Source organism: Populus nigra, chromosome 14 (assembly GCF_951802175.1).
Source record: "Populus nigra chromosome 14, ddPopNigr1.1, whole genome shotgun sequence".
NCBI classification, from domain to species: domain Eukaryota; kingdom Viridiplantae; phylum Streptophyta; class Magnoliopsida; order Malpighiales; family Salicaceae; genus Populus; species Populus nigra.
In genome coordinates this window covers 10,386,917-10,404,944 of record NC_084865.1, presented here as the reverse complement: position 1 = coordinate 10,404,944, position 18,028 = coordinate 10,386,917, and the positions used below count along the sequence as shown (strand labels likewise).

The following is an 18,028-nucleotide window of genomic DNA, read 5'->3' as shown; positions in this document are numbered from 1 at the left end:
ATCTTTACTGACCGTCGGCTATATGATGAACTAAATGAAGAAAGAAGAGAACTGGAGAGGGTATCCACCGAAAGTAGAATTTTTTTTTTCCTACTTTCGTTTTAATAACTTTTTATCCCATAAATGATCACTGCATAAAATTTATCTTTAGCTGAATTTTTAAAACATCCTCACCACATCTTTTTATGAAATATCTTTATTGTTTTTCTATTTAACCGTAAATATTCAGGTCAACTTATGTGAACCTCGATTAATCTTTTGAGACTCTAAAATTAACAATTATATAAATTTTTAATAATTCTAAGATTTGTAGCACTTGAACTGGTAATCTCTGAAAAGTAAATTTGTTATCTAATTATTATTTATTATAGTTATATTAAGCTGGTTGAACTGGTTTTGAAGGTGAATTACAATAATGCATAGAACAGGGTGCAGAAGATAACAGAGAAAGGTTTCGATGCAATCTCTCAAATCATTTGGGTTGGGAATCTTTTCGTTAAGTACTCTCTCCTATAGCCTACACTGAAAAAGAAGAAGAGAAAGGTGGAAGGAACAATGTACAATTTTCGACAAGCTACATAGTTGTCAACTTGCTAGAGTAACGGGTGATGCTTTGCATATATTGCGTACTTAATTACGTGATCACCAACTGTACTCGACAAATACCATCGTGATTTTGAAGTTTTGACTCGGCCACGAGGATCATGATAATCAGAGATCATCTTGATATTTGCGGCTTTATATATAAAACAAAACATCTGTCCACATGGTAGAGGCATGTTAAAAGCTTGTCTAGCCAGCAGTGGAGGTTAAGATTTTATTAATATTTTTTAATTATTTTTATATAAAAAAATCTGTAATTTTTAAAATTTATGTGGAGCCTTCTAATATAATGCTTTAACTTGGATTAAAATTTCATAATTTTTGGAGAAATTTAGAAATTTGATGAATTATAATTTGATTAGTTTTATGTTATTGAACATAATTTTCAATCCGACCATCAGATTGAGCTAAAATTTTACGAGAAATCTTAAAATATATTGAATAAAATTTGGTTAAAATTTTAGGATGAACGTAGCTTGGTAGTGCTAAAAAAAAAGACCGTCAAATAAAAGCTAAACGACTCATTAAGAGTAAAATAGTTATTTGCTATTAAAAAATAAAACAAATCAGTTCTTTCTTCCTTTTATATGTTGCCAACTTAGCAGAAGCATAATAGAAAAAGAAAGAAAAGAAAAGAAAAGAAAAGAAAAGGTGAGAGAGAAAAATATAGGAAAAACATTAAAAAAAATCCAAAAAAAAAGTGAGAGAATAACATTTTAAACTTATAAAGTCCAACTTATAAAACACTAATCTAAGGAAAAATTAAGTGAAGGAATTAAGGAGGAATTGAGAGAGGAAAAAATTTAATTACTTTGTTTTCCAGTTGACATGAGATTGTTAATTTATCCCGGTTGAGAGGTTGTTACAATATCAATTCAGATTCAATTATAGATGAATGATATTCCACAAAATATCGAAGGATGTAACTTCAATAGTGGATTTATTTTTTACTTTCTTATGTACTTTCAAATTTATTTTTTAATATTTTATATAGTGTATTTAAATTAAAATTTCATTGTTAACTTTAAAAATTAATGTACAGAAATTAATTAATTTTTTTAAAAATTATATATTTATTTAATAGCTCATTGGCTCCGCCTTGTCTGTACATAAATATAAACTTGTAGCATTTTGTTAGTATTTAAAATTAACAAAAATACAGCATGTGACTTGTGTATGAACAATTTAAAATTTTATATGTAAAAAGTATCCCTTATTAAGAGATAGTTAAAAAGAAATTGAAAAAAACATGGTATTTCCTTTAAAAAATTAATAAGGGGTATTTTGGATATATAAAATCCAAACTTAGACGTCATCTGTATGTCACATGATGCATTTCTATTATTTCTTACAATGAAAATCTAATTGAATGTAATTAAATATACAAGATTAGATTAATTACAAACCTTAAAAAAAAAAAAAAAAACATTAAACCCGCTTGGAATTCCATGCTTTTGCGTGTTCACGGTTCTTTCCGACATGATGGAATAATTGTCAATCAAGCATACATCGTTTCCTAAGACTACCAAACTGCGAGAGGAAATTAAGGTGAACAGTAATCCTGCCGAACAAACTTGACCATGTTTCCCTGATTGCATTCAAGAAAGTAAAAGTTCAATTACGTGACCCATCGAGAAGGGTTGACAGGGTTAGTTTTATGCCGCAGCATCTCATAACAAGAGACTAGTCTCATGGATGTCGGTGTGAAGAAGAAGAACTTCATGGACTCCGTTAATTTATTCAATCCGAATGGTTACGTTTTTTCAACTGAAACTTCCACTGCAATGAATGCCTCGCTAGCTATGATATTATCCCTGGATTAATTAACTGTATTAAGGATCGTACTGTTCATTAATCATTTTTCAAAATATGTACATCTTAGAAATAATTAAAGATTTGCATCTCAACCTCCATCCATTGTCATTTTTTAAAATAAATACATTTTAATTAACTATTATTATTTTATTATTTTTTTATAATACGGGGTGTCCGGGCCAGTTTATACGCACCACGACTAATCCTCGGACCCACTAAACACCCTATAAGCCTAGCAGGCAGGTAAGATACCGCGGGGATGACAAACATGCATACAAAGATTTGAACATAGGGTGCAGAGACATGAAATTCCCTACTAGGACCGCTAGGCCACTGAACATGGTTGCTTTAGTTAACTTCTTTTTTTTTTTAGTTAACTATTATTTGCATGTATAGGCGGTGGTTGGGAGGTCAATGTCTCATGTACATTTTGTTACAAAATATGACTTAATCATATGGTATGACCCAATGAATATTAGATTTATATATTAACACACAAAGTCTTCGTGTTGATTAGCTCACAAATTCCCAGATATATATAAACTTGACGGACGAGGAACAACTTTTTCTTAATGTATATTGTTTTTCATTGAAAAATAATTATTATTCATCCTTCAGATTTTTTATTTTCGATTGATGGAGATACATGCTTAATTTAATTTATGCTTTAATTAAAATACGCATACCCTATATCACGAAAACCAAGTTTTTCTTTATTCAACTGGCATGTTATGAGAAATAATATGAACAGGTTATTAAACCTCACGTGTTATAATTTTATTTTAAAAAATCATTATTGTTTTTGTGAAAATTTGATTATAATTTACCGGCTAAAAGATTGAAGAGGCATTCTGATAATATGTACTACTAGAAAATCAATAAATACAAATGGAAATATTCTCTCGGTATATACTAAAAGAATTACAGTGGAAAAAAATAAACCAAAGAAAAAAATAATATTTTTACCAATGGAATTTCCGTCGGTAAATTCCGTCGGCAAATTCGTTGGTAAACTGTGAACACTGTTCATCATGTCCATTACAAAGGAAATCACCGACGGAATTTTTCGTCGGTCTTTTCCAGAGAGCTCCAGAATTGTTCACTTTCCAATTGCACTGTTAATTGTTATTCTTTATGGATAAAATCACCGACAGATTGAAAAGTCGTCGGTGTTATTTGGTGGTTTTTTTGAAAAAATTCAATTAATTTAAAATTTCATTTAAATATTACTGACGGAATCATCGACGGATTGAAAAATCGTCGGTGATTGTAGGTGGTTTCTGAAAACTTTTTATGAAATTAAAAATTTAAATTAAATATTACAGACGGAATTATCGATGGAATAATTAAAAAATATTAATATTTAATTATCCGTCTGTAATTCTGTCGCTAACGCACCCCAATAAAAATCTTGAATCCCCTTATTTCACAAGAGACAGACTCATTTCTTCTTCTTCTTCACTATATGTAAAAAAACATCAATATCTATTTCTTTCTCTTCTCTTCTATCCTCATCTCCTTCTATTATCCTTCATGATTTGGTATGTCTTCTTCTTCTTTCTTTTTTTATCCTCTTAGTTTTTTTTTTTAATTAATATGCTTTATGAAAAAAAATTTCTCTCCTTAGCTTCACTTGCAACTACATTAAGGTAAATTTTTTATTTTTTATTTTTTTTTCATGATTTTTTTCACTATATTTTTTATTATTATTTTTAATTGTTTTTGTTCTTAATAATTGTATAAATGTTGTTGTGAGATTGTTTTTTCATATGAGATCAATTTTTAGTTGATTTATTTTTATGATTTTTAAATTTTTAACAATTGCAACTTCATTTTTTTCATATGAATTTTTTTCGTTGAATTTATTTTTTTGTTTTATTTATTTGCTGTAAATTTGTTTGAGTTGATTTTCTTATTCTTTTTTCCAAGCATTTTTAGTATATATTATAAAGTGTTGATTTATGTTAATTTAATTACTTTATAATTTTTTAAAATGGATTTTTTAAAATGTTTTTAAATAATTACCGACGGAATAAAGCGGATAATTTTTTTTAACGCATCTATTCCATCAGTAAATCCATCGGTAATAATATTTTTTTATTACCAATGAATTTACTTACAGATAAAAAATTATCGATGAAAGATTCACCGACGGAGCATTTCCATCAGTAATTTCGTTGGTAAATTAATTACTGACGGAATATGTATCTTATGTCGACAAAAAAAATTTCATAGGTAAAACTGTTAAATCTTGTAGTGATGATGGAAACTTGTTGCTAGTTTTAAATTTTTGAAAACAAAAAACAAAAATAATATGGAACACTAAGATTTTCATTGAAATTTTGCAATACCTTAATTCCAAGTAACATATTGAGCTCATTAGAATGGAATTAATCGATTAATACAATATTTATGTGTATTAAAATAAATATTTTATTAATATGTTGTCTTTAAAAAAATTATAGGAAAAATATTTTTATAATTTATCTTTTAAAACTTATATAAAATTTAAATAAGAGTAGAAATGGAATGTGTAAGCATCATATATATCAATTATAAATACATATTATCTTCCATGATCCCATATTTTATTATTGTTCATGCATTGAGCATAACTATACTTCCCATTCCAATACTCGCAAGTGCTAAATTAAGCTCCTTTCGCTAGTCACAGAAAACTTATTTGCAACAACTTTTACATACACACTAAGTGTGTGTGTGTGTGTGTGTGTGTGTGTGTGTGTGTGTGTGTGTGTGTGTGTGTGTGTGAGAGAGAGAGAGAGAGAGAGAGAGAGAGTAAAAATAATATGAAGAAATAAAAAGTTTGTTACATATATAACATATCTAACTCTTCAAATTAAAAAAAAATTCTTACCCTAAAATAAACTTTGTTAAAATTTGTTAAAGATGTTTTTTCTCTTAAAAGAAGCAAAATTTATTAAAAAAAAGTTAACCTTTTCTTTTCTTTTTGTTCCTAAATCATCTTTTTTAATGAAGAATATATGAAACATGGCGTTCAAATATGTTAATTTAGCCTTATAAGCAAAACACTAATTGACAAACCTATTAATTTCCTAGTATTAAAGGAGGTTATAAAACATTTATAGTTTCATAAATATCCTAACAATACAACCCTATGAAGGGTTTATTAGATCCTATTCCCCATCTTTTGTTCTTCTTATAGAGACAAAGAATATAAAAGAGATGGTCACATAGTTTCTTCTTAATGGTACTGATATGAACCCCGTGATCATGTAATCATATAACCCATATGTAAGAAAGACAAATGCTAAAAAGCCAAAGAATCAAGTTTGATAAGAAGTGTGACACAATGATTACCTGAACTAAGTTACTAATATTATTGGAATAAACCCCTACCCAATAATTAGCGAATCATAAATGAGAAGTATAAGGAAGAATGCTAGAAAGTTAATTATACTTTGATAAGTTCAATTATTCTTCATTTAAACAAAGAGAAAAACATGTTGCTCTAAGCAAAATACCAATTTTATTCAATAATTCATGTCTGCAAAGGAAAAAAAACTAAGTACAAGATAAATAAACTTATTTATGTTAGGTAAAAAAATGTCCTAAACAATTCTAAAAATATAATAAAAGAATTGTAAATAAAATATGAAAAAAAATCCTAAATCAACTAGGAAACTAATACAAATCTCACATAGTAGCTTTTGGACCTTATTTCAAGGCATTCTCGATGTCCAATTGGAAACTTATAATAAAATTTCAGTTCAATTCAACAATCGGATTAAAATTTATGTTTGTTAGTCCAAAACCAACTTTAACTCTCCTAAATAAGCATTAAAATATTTGTAATAGCTCCTTCCCTTTAGTTTTTTTTTACCATTAAATACCACAAGCCCTCTTTTTCTTGTGTAGTTAGGATAAGTAACGAATCCTTATAAGAAAAGGATTGATTTTAGAACATTAAAAGAATATTTGACACACTTGAAAATTATATTGCTACTCATTAAATATCCTTGTAAAACTAAAAAAACTCCTAAAAATATCTTGTTGAATATCCTTATATCTTTAGGAAAATAAACTTTTCCAAATAAAAAATCCACAAGTCAAAAGACAACAAATAAAAAAAATTATATTGCATCTTCTGACCTATATTATGATGCCTTTCAAAACTATGATTGATCTAAAATTCTAACTCAATGTAGAATAATAAGTTTGAAAACTCCTGGTAAACTTTCAACTTGATCCAATGGTCGAATTAAGGATAATGCTTAATAACATAAAATTGGACACTAGTTAACATTACACTAAAATTCAAATTTAATTGGTCAACCCTTGCATGGGTTATATCAGGTAACCTCTTAAATCTTTATGGTATAAACTTTTATGGAGTCATAAGTATAGATGGTGGATTAGTTATTAAATGGTCTAGCAACTTAGTTATTGATATTGTAGAATATGATGGGTTTTTTTTATTTGGTGCAAAATATCTTTGTTATTTTCGAATAAAGTTAGGGATTTTATGGGTGTTTAAAGTAGTTGTGATGAAGGGATTTAGAAGAATTAGTTTCATAAATAATTTGTCTTTTTATCTCAAATCTTAGATACTCTTGTTATAGAAGGGAATTAATGTTATTTTGTGTAAAAAAAAACATGGTGATGTATTTAGCAATTCAAATACTAAGGTTTTTCTTCATTTATTAATTGTTCCTTAATAAAATATTTTACTTATTTGGTATTTGATCTCATTAAAAATAATAGATGAATATGATAAATTAAAGATTTACAATCATAACCCAAATATAGGGAACAAAACACGGGGCGCAACTAAAGCAAAGACATAGAGCACGAGATAAAAGTCAAGTCTAAAATCTAATAGGCTATAGTATGTACCCATGCCCAACAAACTCAAACATGATTTAAATTTCTTTTTAGGTCAAGTCATTGGATCTAATTGCCGATTAGGATGTCATGACATATAAAAATCTTAATGAGAATAAAACGATTCATAAAAGGCTTAGTTAACCAAACAAACAGGCAAGCCTTTGGACTTTATGATAGACTCATGATCTCTTTAAGAAAATAAAGTCACGCATCCGGGTATACTTATCATAGGTACACCTAAGGTTAGACATAACATGCCTAGCCCTAAGTATAAACACCTACCCTTTGTATAATCGGTATTCAACATTAAATATTCTCATATCTTTTCATTATAATTAAGCAAATGAAACGACATTAGACACACTTGTACCCTATGGATGGCTTACCTTGTCTAGCTCTTTCCCATTCAAAATACACCATTAACCATTAGAGTATATAAACTTAAATAATTGACATTAAATTAGGTGTCATAGTCTATTCTTCTTTTTTTTTTCCTTATCACCATACAAGTTGGCATGACTTATGGATATATAAAAAATTTTAAACAGTGAGATAAAGAAGAGCACAATTTCATACTTTCCAGCATTCTTATATTTTTCACCACTCTTTACAAACATAAACATAGACACACATCACAACCTCTTAGGCTTTATTTTTCATATAAACTTGCTAACTTGAGCATACGAGGGTACCTAATCTCAATAAAGAGCTTGTTTTATAAGAGATCATGATCCTTATCAGTTACCAAGCACAATAATCTTGTTACACTTAACCTATTATTTATTTTGAAAGGCTTTAATTTTTTAGGCTTTTGTTTAAACCTCGTCAATGGTATCATTTATAGGAAAATTTGAACAAAAGCCAATTAAAATTTATTTCTTTTCACGTATTTCCATTCTTTTTCATGGTTGAAAACTTAAAAACTCTAAGTCATGAGAGAGTTGCAAACTTTTCCACCACAAGTGTTTAATCAGCTTGCACACTTACATAGTTAATAATAGTATCTAAATGTTACTTGAGATGGTTCTTCACTATATTACCTCATGTATTGTTCAAAGATAACGAGGGTAGCCCACACATTCATGTATAGCTAACTAACCTAGAGATTGTATTAAAAAAAAAACTATATGCAAACTATGATAGAGGGAAAGAATATTTGTACTTGAATAGAAATAAAAGAGATGTAATTTCTTTCCCCTCTTTATTTTCCCATATAGCTTTCTGCTTATTCTATTCGCTCAAAATGACACTTAGGTTATATATCGCTTCACATTTAGATCTAAATCTCTGCTATTTGGACTATAGACATAACAATAAAATAAATTCAAAAGTCCATTGATCTTGAGGTTTCGTAACTATCTTTAAAACCCTCTTAGTTTTAATTAGGGGTTTTTTAACCTTCTCTTGGGGATCTTTAACCTCGATTCTAGTCTTAAGGGTTTTATAGGCATCCCCACTCAATGAAACCCCAAATCCACTAGTTACCCTACTCATATTTATCATGATTAAAGTTAATATAAAAGAGGAAAAATGCTAACCTTACTAAATTTTAGTTTGGTAAATTCTAGCTAAACAAAAGAGAATCATCATAACAACAAATTGACATCATCAAGAACAATGCTACAATACTATAAAGTTCCTTCAAAATGCTTTTATAATGGTACAAAAGTGAATAAGATGATCTTTATAAAGATTGTCGAAGGTTTGATGGAAGACTTGTATAGGTTAGATTTTTCTTTCATAATTGATACTCATAGGTAATCACTCAATAGAAAGTGAGAGAGAAACTAAGTTTTTATAGATGAAAAATGATAGCTACTTGCATGTTTGTGGCCTTATATAGGCTTGAGGTGCATTTAATGTTGCCTTATTATTTATTTGGATTAAAAATAATGATTTTTTCTTGTTAAGTTGGTCATCTAGCATGGATATAATTTTTTTAAAATTTAGTTTTTTCCCACTGGTTCATAAACAATTGTATTAAGCTTTTTACATGACTTCCTATTAATAAATCTACATCTAGTTATTCAGGATTATCATATTACACGACTAGCCAACATTACATTAATAAAATGATATGTAATGATGGCATAAAATTATACATCTTCTTGAGTCTTCTTCTCTTAAGTACAACTGTCCTGTTGTAGTTTTAAATTTTGTTCATCTTGCCTTTAATAAATATTTATCTTAGGTTATAAAATAACACTTTTATACCGCTCATAATTTTTCTAGTTAATTACTTTTATACGACTAGCCAGCCAGGATTACATTAATAAGAAAGCAAATACGATAGACAAAATTCAATGAATTAATTCTCACTGCAATCTATATGATAAGAAAATTTGAAATCAACGGGTACTGCATGCTTGATGGCGCAAGAAATGATTACTCCTTAATATTTGACCACTGGATGTGGAAATTAATGAATATTTAATTTTATCTGGGTTCGCATTTATGTCAAGAAAAATGAGGATTATATGCAAATGTGAAAAAATGATTTACAAACAAATTTATATATATATAAACTTTAATAGAAGAAAATAAGATTTACTCTGTCCAATTAGAGCTCTGTTAATGGTGACCTCTAGAGGTGGCTCTGGGTCTCGCTCTTGTTCTAAATTAATCATATGAATATTTCTTTGTCTCCCTTAGGATTCTCAACGTCGTTATCTGACAATAAAACATAATCACCATATTGTTTAGTCTCTAATCATGGTTTATTTAAACGATTATATTTTAATCAGTCCCAAAAGATGATGGTGAAGAAAGCAATATTGGCTTGCATATGTAACCCAAAAACAATGCAAGAACTCACCCACTCCGTTTCTACACACAACCTGTTAGCACAACAACAAGTGTAGTAGCATAAAGCAGCAATTCCAATCAAATCACAAAAAACTGAAATATAATCACTCAAACATCAAATCCCATCCACGTGATCACTGCACCATGCATGTAAGCTTTTCCTTTTTCTTATAATCTTTTTGTAATTAGCATCTCAACATAATTGAGTTGGATACGCATGTAATGGAATGGCTCGAAATGACTCATTTCCATATTAATTTCAATTAATAATGCAGGGGATATATATATAAAGGTAAATATATATAGCATGGGAGATATTAACTTGAAAATTACTAATTAAATCAGGGATAAAATCTATGTAGTATATCACAATAAATCTGTAAACAAACCCAAATCACCAAGTGATTAGTATTACAGCAAAGCGTGCTCGGAAGGTTTAAAAAACCCTGGCAACTAATAAATATTATTAATTAACCAAGTGTTGAATTTGATTAAATAAAGATCCTTGTTGAATTCCTTAATTGTTTTTTTTTTAATTCCAAATTTTAAAGTCAGACATTAAGAAAATTTATTAAGTGTTTTAGAATATATCTTCTACAGAAGGAATCTATGTTTAAAATCATTAATGGGTACAGAAATCCACCAGAAAATACTCTGAATGTCAAATAAAAATAAACGGGTATAAAGAAGTAAAAACGAACACGCTCAGGTCAAGCCGTGTATATCAAGATGGTAATGTTAAGCCGGCAGGCATCGCTGTCTAGACCAACAAACCAGCAATAAAAGTGCCGCGTGGTCTGGGTGACGCCAAGGCCCAAACAATACCATATTGACATGGCAAGACATGTGGAGCCCAACTGGTCTGATAATAAAGAGAAAAGGTTACGTTTTGTGGTCCCCACTTGTCTCTCCTTTACCCAGACAGTCTCTTGAGACAAAAGTATTTTCTTTTTTGTAACAACGCCTATCCACCAATGTCCTCCAAAACACCTCTCTTAGATCCGGCCGGCTACGTAAATAATCAAAACCCTACCTCAATCTTTCCTCCTATATATTCACCACATGCGCACGCCATTTCTTCTACAAAACAATTCACAACTCCTCCTCCTCCTCTATTCCTAGCTAGCTCTTCATCTTTTGAAATCTCTCTCCATCTATGGCTATTGAGTCAGTATTGTCACCGCTAGGTCCTCCTGCATGCGAAAAAGATGCTAAAGCTCTTCAGTTTATTGAAGATATGACAGCAAATGTAGACCTAGTGCAAGAGAGGGTTCTGAAAGAAATACTCACTAGCAATGCCGAGACTGAATATCTTCAAAAATACCATCTCAACGGAGCTACTGATAGGGATAGTTTCAAGTCCAAAATTCCTATTGTTACCTATGAGGATCTCCAACCTCAGATCCAACGTATTGCTAATGGTGACAAGTCTCCCATCTTGTCCTCTCACCCGATTTCTGAGTTCCTAACCAGGTACCAAGACATGGAAGTCTTCTGTTATATAGATTCTTCATTTTATTAGTTTTTGTGTTTCAAAAAAGAATTCTTGAGTTTGAAATTGTCGGTGCATGGTTTGGCAGCTCTGGTACTTCCGCAGGTGAAAGGAAATTGATGCCAACAATTGAAGAAGAAATGGATCGTCGTCAGCTATTGTACAGTCTTCTCATGCCTGTCATGAACCTGTGAGTATTATCAGATCTCTTGCTTTTGGTGAAGACGCTATGTGTGTTCTTTGTGCTTTATTTCTTTGAAACTATGTCATGCGATATATTTTGTGCTGACAAATCTCTCCATTTTTGGTAGCTATGTACCGGGTTTGGACAAAGGAAAAGGTCTTTACTTCTATTTTATCAAGGCGGAAGCAAAAACTCCTGGTGGGCTAGTGGCACGTCCTGTGCTCACTAGCTACTACAAGAGCAAACAATTCAAAAGCAGACCCTATGACCCTTATAATGTTATCACAAGCCCCAACGAGACAATTCTATGTGTAGATTCCTTCCAGAGTATGTACTCTCAAATGTTGTGTGGCCTGATTATGCGAGAAGAAGTGCTTCGGGTTGGTGCTGTGTTTGCATCTGGCCTTCTTAGAGCCATTCGATTCCTTCAACTCAACTGGAAAGAGCTTGCCAATGATATCTCCACTGGCAGCTTAAACCCTAAAGTTACAAACCCTTCAATAAGAGAATGTATGGCCAAAATCCTGAAACCTAACCAAGAACTTGCTGAGTTCATCACCAAGGAGTGCTCAGATGAAAATTGGGAACGTATTATCACTAGAATTTGGCCCAACACGAAATATCTTGATGTGATTGTCACTGGAGCTATGGCTCAATACATTCCCACTCTGGATTACTATAGTGGTGGCTTGCCAAAGCCTTGCACTATGTATGCTTCATCTGAGTGCTTTTTTGGGCTTAACCTGAGGCCGATGAGCAAACCATCAGAGGTTTCTTATACGATTATGCCAAACATGGGTTACTTTGAGTTTTTGCCTCACGATCCCTCAGCTCCAGCCTTCTCTCGTGAATCACCTCCTCGTCTCCTGGACCTTGCTGATCTTGAAGTTGGCAAGGAATACGAACTTGTGATCACTACTTATTCGGGCCTCAATCGGTACCGAGTAGGTGATATCCTTTTAGTCACTGGGTTCTACAACAAGGCTCCACAGTTTCGATTTGTGAGGAGAAAGAATGTCTTATTGAGCATCGAGTCGGACAAGACCGATGAGGCTGAGTTGCAAAAGGCCATTGAAAATGCATCCTTGTTGTTACGTGAGTTCAACACTAGTGTTGTTGAGTACACTAGTTATGCAGAGACCAAAATAATTCCAGGTCACTATGTGATTTATTGGGAGTTGCTCGTTAAAGATCCAGCTAATTCGCCAACTGAGGAGGTTTTGAACCAATGTTGTCTAGCCATGGAAGAGTCACTAAATTCAGTTTATAGACAAAGTCGAGTTGCTGATAACTCTATTGGACCACTAGAGATAAGGGTGGTAAAGAACGGAACTTTTGAAGAGCTGATGGATTATGCAATTTCAAGGGGTGCATCTATTAATCAGTACAAGGTACCAAGGTGTGTTAGCTTCACTCCTATCATGGAATTGCTTGACTCTAGAGTGGTGTCCAAGCATTTCAGTCCATCTGTGCCGCATTGGACCCCAGAAAGACGTAGTTGAGTGCATGAGAATCGAGAATTGGGCTACCGACCAAAAAGGGATCTCTTCGTCTTTCCTTCCTTGGGAGAAGGGGAGTCCTGTGACAGCTCCTCCTCTCTATATATGTCTCCTGTCTTTTATTTAATTTGTTTAGCTTTTGAAAGTGTCTTTTTTACCACTAGTTTCCTTTTGATTTTGTGCAGGGAAAGTGTGTGTTTGTGTTTGTGTTTCTGTAATAAGTTGGCATAATATGCACTGCGCATGATGTATTAATTGTCCATTTGATGCTTGTTTATCCACGTACGGTGCCTTTTCTTTTCCTTTTTCATTTCCATTATCACTGATTAAAGTTGAAGAAGAAAAGACGTTAAGAAAGAGTGAGTCGTGGACAGCACTTGTTTCCTATCTTCGATATCGCTAGCTAGCAGATTATTATGTTTGTAAAATAATTTGTTTCAAATTCAAGAGTGCGATTCGATTTGGTGTGTTTTTTTTGGATATATTTGTAGCCTTTTTGTGCATGGATTTTAGTGCATGTGCTAGATATTCCTGATCTCTTGTAGCTATATAATTAATAATAATTATTATTATTATCCATGTTTTGTTGTTATTAACTACTAGCTACTTAGGTTTAAACTTTCTTGTTTGGAAGCATGCATTTCATGGGTTCTTTTATGAGTGGATCGATCCTCGATATCCACCGTATACACTGTTCTTGAGACTATCAGAGTGGGCAGTTATAGACAGAATCAATATATAAGACGTACCCACCTTATACAAACAAATCGGATATCCCAACTCACTCTATAAAAAATAAATATAAAAAAAATTACAGAATTCAAGACAATATATAATAATATATATACCCGAGCAACTTAATTGTTCATTTAGATTGTTTTTCATACACTGAAACAATGGCTGCTATTGAACTACGTACGTACTATGATTTTATATATATCATTAATAATTGAGTAGATTTCAAAACTGTTCCTTTCCCAATAACATAAGAGATGGAGTAACACTTCGATGGATTTTACTTCAATCATTGTATTTTGCTTACCAACATACTTTTTTCTCAACAATTTCGATGGTATTGAGAGAAAATATTTTTAATACTTTATAAATATTCATAACTCAATACTCTATTTATTTAAATTGAGCCAGGTGTATCGATTTACACTCATACTAAATATCAATAAGCGTTTGATAATTGTGAATGTCTGGGTTAATTTATACATACCTCGATTAATTCTTTAAAATTCTGAAATTAATGACTACGTAAGCCTCTAATAACCCTGATATTTATGCCACATGAACTAATGAATTTTGAGAAACAAACTCAACTCAAGATCTGACCATTTAAATTATACATCTCAAGATTAATTTCATACATCTTAATTAAGGCACATGTTAGTATATAAAACTGACTTCACTTCCCTTTAATAAAGGATCTCACGCAGTATAACAAAACCAAAAAAATATTGTACGTCCAGTTTATGATAAAAAGAATAACACTTGAAGCAATTCAACCTTATAGTATATATATAACACAATCAGATAAAATAAACTGAAGCAATTGAAATTTCACATTTTAGGTTAGTCCAACTAACTGTGCCCGGATGGTTCATATTTACTTGCATTAATATTCAAAATAGTACTGTTCTAGTTTTCTTGTTCATTTTGCAATAGTTTATCTAGATCATTGGTCTATGCTACGTTACGGGTTAAATCAATTTTTTCTTCAAGTAAAAAAAATATTTAGACGTTGCTAATGCTTTTTCTATTAGAAAAAATATAAACAATATGAGAATCGATCCGCTCTGACTTAAAATAAATATTTAAGATAAGATATTTTTAATAAATATTGAGACGACAACATATTGAATTGATTCGAGTCAACCTGAGTTAACTTATCAATCTATATGACAAGTCATGAGATCATGATAACTCCATAAAAAAGACATCAATACAATTTACAAAACTCAATTTTCAATAAACTTAATGTTGAAGAATAAAATTGAAAAAATAATCAATTAAAAAAACAAAAAAATTGACTCGAATCAACCAAAGTTAACATGTTAAACCTGTCACTAAAGTCATGAGACCAGGATAACCCAATTCAAGCAAATTAAAATAAATTATATAATCAAATTCTCAATCAAATTAATGTTGAAAGATGAGATTGAAAAAAATCAATTAAAAAAAGAATATAAAAAAATGACTCAGTCAACCAAAATTAACCCGTTAAACTTGTGACCTAAGTCATGAGATGAGATTAATCTCATAGAAAGCAGATCAAAATACATCATAAAGCCTAATTTCAAATTAACATAATGTTGAAGGATAAAATTGAAAAAAAAAATCTTAGGAAAATAAAAAAAAAACTCGAGTCAACCGAGTTATCTTGTTAAACACACGATGCAGGTCATGAGTTTAGGATAGATTTATAAAAAATAAATTAAAAAAATAATAAAATTTAATTTTTAATAAATTTAATGTTTAAGGATAAAATTGAAATTAAAAAAAAAAAAAGGAAGGATGGAAAAATACTATTAAGTGAATAGTGCATGTTATATGAGGAGGGAAAATCTAAGCAAGATGACATGTATAAACGTTTAAAATCACGCTCTCACACAAGACAATAACTACTACAATGTGCTAGTGATTGTGTATTAAAAAGCTTTCTGTTTCTTTTAATTTTTTTATTATTATTAAAAAGACGTTTGATTCTCAGTAATTCTAGTTTTTTGTTTGTAGTGAGGAGAAACTGCCCTTATCATATATATAGTATGACATTCTGTGAACCTCTAACAAATAATAATAATAATAATAATAATAATAAATGTAATTGCTTTTTCACATGGATGTGTCAATATATAGGATATTTACATAAATGTTTTTTATTCAAAAAGTTAGGGTGAAGTGACATGTTTAGGATGTGTTTGGTGCGGTTTAACTTGTTTTTGTTAAGATTTAAAAGAAACATTTATTTATATTTTTTCATTTTAATCTTTTTGTATTAAAATTAATTTTTAAAAAATAAAAAATATATAGTTTTAATATATTTTTAAATAAAAATATTTAAAAAATAATTATTATCAAAATCCAAAGGCTAGTAGCCCAGCATGGTATAAAACAATTAAATTATAAAAAACTATCTGATTTAAAAAATTATTAAATAAATCTTAAAAATAAATTTATATTGGTTAATTATTAATTCACTAACATCAATATTTCTAAAAATCAAGCTTTTTCTGGAAATAAAAAGGCTTGTTTTCTCGGAGAATGACGTCAAAAGTAAAACATAGAGGCTGCCAATGTCCCTCAATTGAAGGCATTCACCTTGAATTCAAGTTTAATCTTTGAATTGTCATGGTTATTTAAGGTCTAAACACAAACTCATAAAGTTCTGAAACGATCCATTGTCGCATAGAAGTGTTATATGGAAGCTAATTTCAAAGATGCCTTATGATCAACATAAATGTTCTAAAGTATTATAGGCAAATTAAAGCACCACCATCTTCGTCCGTTACGAGGATGATTGTGTTGTCTCTTTCAGCTTGGACATAATTCTTTCGGCATCAAAAAGGAAAAGGACCGCGGGCACAGTGATCATGGCGTGAAATTGCAGCAAAACAACTCATAGCTGGATCACCTGCACTGCTTTGCACTGCATTGGTACTTCCACTTCCCTACATGGAGTAGATTTCTTTGACTAACTACGTGATCTTTAACAATTTATAAGCAATATTAATAATCGAATGTAAGAGATAATATAGAAGCAAAAGGACCACCTGTTCAGTGATGTTCTTTCCTCGAGAGAAGTTGGCATTCAAGTCAGAGTTGGGCATGAAGACATTAGAACTATTGTCCCCATTATTCTGGATATTGTCAGAAGGGAATGCATAGCCTTGGAGCATTCCTGGTGATTGCATGATTCCAGCCAACGTTTGAGGTTGATTGCTGCAGTCAAAATCAAGGGAATTCTAGGATTTTGATAATATGTTCATGGCTAAACCAAGAAAAACTTTAAAAGAGGCACATTATGATATGCAAGTCACTAAGCTTCTAGCTATATTTGGGGCAATAATTAAACTCCTACAAAGTTTCAACTCCATTGCAGCGATGTGCAGCATCCATCACCAGGCTTGTGGGAACAATTTGTTGAGGCCCATTTAAGCTATGGCTTGAACTTCCCATCACGCCGCCTGTGTCATTTGCAATTTCTTGAAGAAATGCTCTCTGAATACCACAATAAAGCATGATTACTAATGGGCGCTATTTAATTCAATAATTTAAGAATGATATTTGTTATTTTGACAATTCATAATAATGATCTACAGATTAATTAGGGGAAACACCTATAATTACAATATATAGTACTGTTTTACCTCTAAAACTTGCTGCCAAACATCTGATAGTACTGTAAAGATGATTGAATGACAATTATAGAAAGTACTACAGTTATGCTGCCTCAAAGTTAGGAATTTATAAGATTTGATTGCAAGGAATTAAATATGAAACCATAATTAAAACTTAAATACAGAGAGATATGATAAGTACAATGAACAACTGTTAAAAAAAAATACAGTGTCTAGTTGTGTTAGTAACCGCTCACATGAGAGAAAAGACAACTGTGGTTTCCATCGGAATCTTAAAATCCATAATTACTTAAAATGTTGTCTTTTCCTCGAACACTTACAATGTTTGTTACAAGGTGTTTGGGAAGATTATAGAGTTAAATAAGAGATAAATTTAAAAAAACAAGATTTGATTTACAGT

At 30.7% G+C, this 18,028-nt stretch overlaps 2 protein-coding genes across 2 annotated transcripts; one reads left to right on the top strand and one right to left on the bottom strand.

The window, feature by feature from the left end:
* Positions 1-11,144: 11,144 nt before the first annotated feature.
* On the top strand, positions 11,145-13,545 carry LOC133672866 (probable indole-3-acetic acid-amido synthetase GH3.1). Its single transcript, XM_062093416.1, has 3 exons — positions 11,145-11,562; positions 11,670-11,771; positions 11,893-13,545. Exons 1-3 carry the CDS (start codon positions 11,246-11,248, stop codon positions 13,265-13,267), a joined length of 1,794 nt encoding a protein of 597 aa, XP_061949400.1. The 5' UTR covers positions 11,145-11,245; the 3' UTR covers positions 13,268-13,545.
* A 3,069-nt stretch (positions 13,546-16,614) lies between these two features.
* LOC133672790 (uncharacterized) lies at positions 16,615-17,473 on the bottom strand. The gene is made up of 3 exons (XM_062093320.1): positions 17,349-17,473; positions 17,041-17,209; positions 16,615-16,938 (listed from the first exon to the last, which is right to left on the bottom strand). The coding sequence occupies exons 1-3, from the start codon at positions 17,444-17,446 to the stop codon at positions 16,828-16,830; spliced, it is 378 nt and encodes a 125-aa protein (XP_061949304.1). The 5' UTR covers positions 17,447-17,473; the 3' UTR covers positions 16,615-16,827.
* Between the last annotated feature and the right edge of the window lie 555 nt (positions 17,474-18,028).

Coding starts and splice junctions, on each gene's coding strand:
- LOC133672866 (XM_062093416.1), top strand. CDS start 11,246: ATGGCTATTGAGTCAGTATTGTCACCGCTAGGTCCTCCTGCATGCGAA. Junction 11,563..11,669: donor ATTTCTGAGTTCCTAACCAG/GTACCAAGACAT, acceptor ATGGTTTGGCAG/CTCTGGTACTTCCGCAGGTG. Junction 11,772..11,892: donor CTCATGCCTGTCATGAACCT/GTGAGTATTATC, acceptor CATTTTTGGTAG/CTATGTACCGGGTTTGGACA.
- LOC133672790 (XM_062093320.1), bottom strand. CDS start 17,446: ATGGGAAGTTCAAGCCATAGCTTAAATGGGCCTCAACAAATTGTTCCC. Junction 17,210..17,348: donor TGCAATGGAGTTGAAACTTT/GTAGGAGTTTAA, acceptor TTTTGACTGCAG/CAATCAACCTCAAACGTTGG. Junction 16,939..17,040: donor GAAAGAACATCACTGAACAG/GTGGTCCTTTTG, acceptor TACTCCATGTAG/GGAAGTGGAAGTACCAATGC.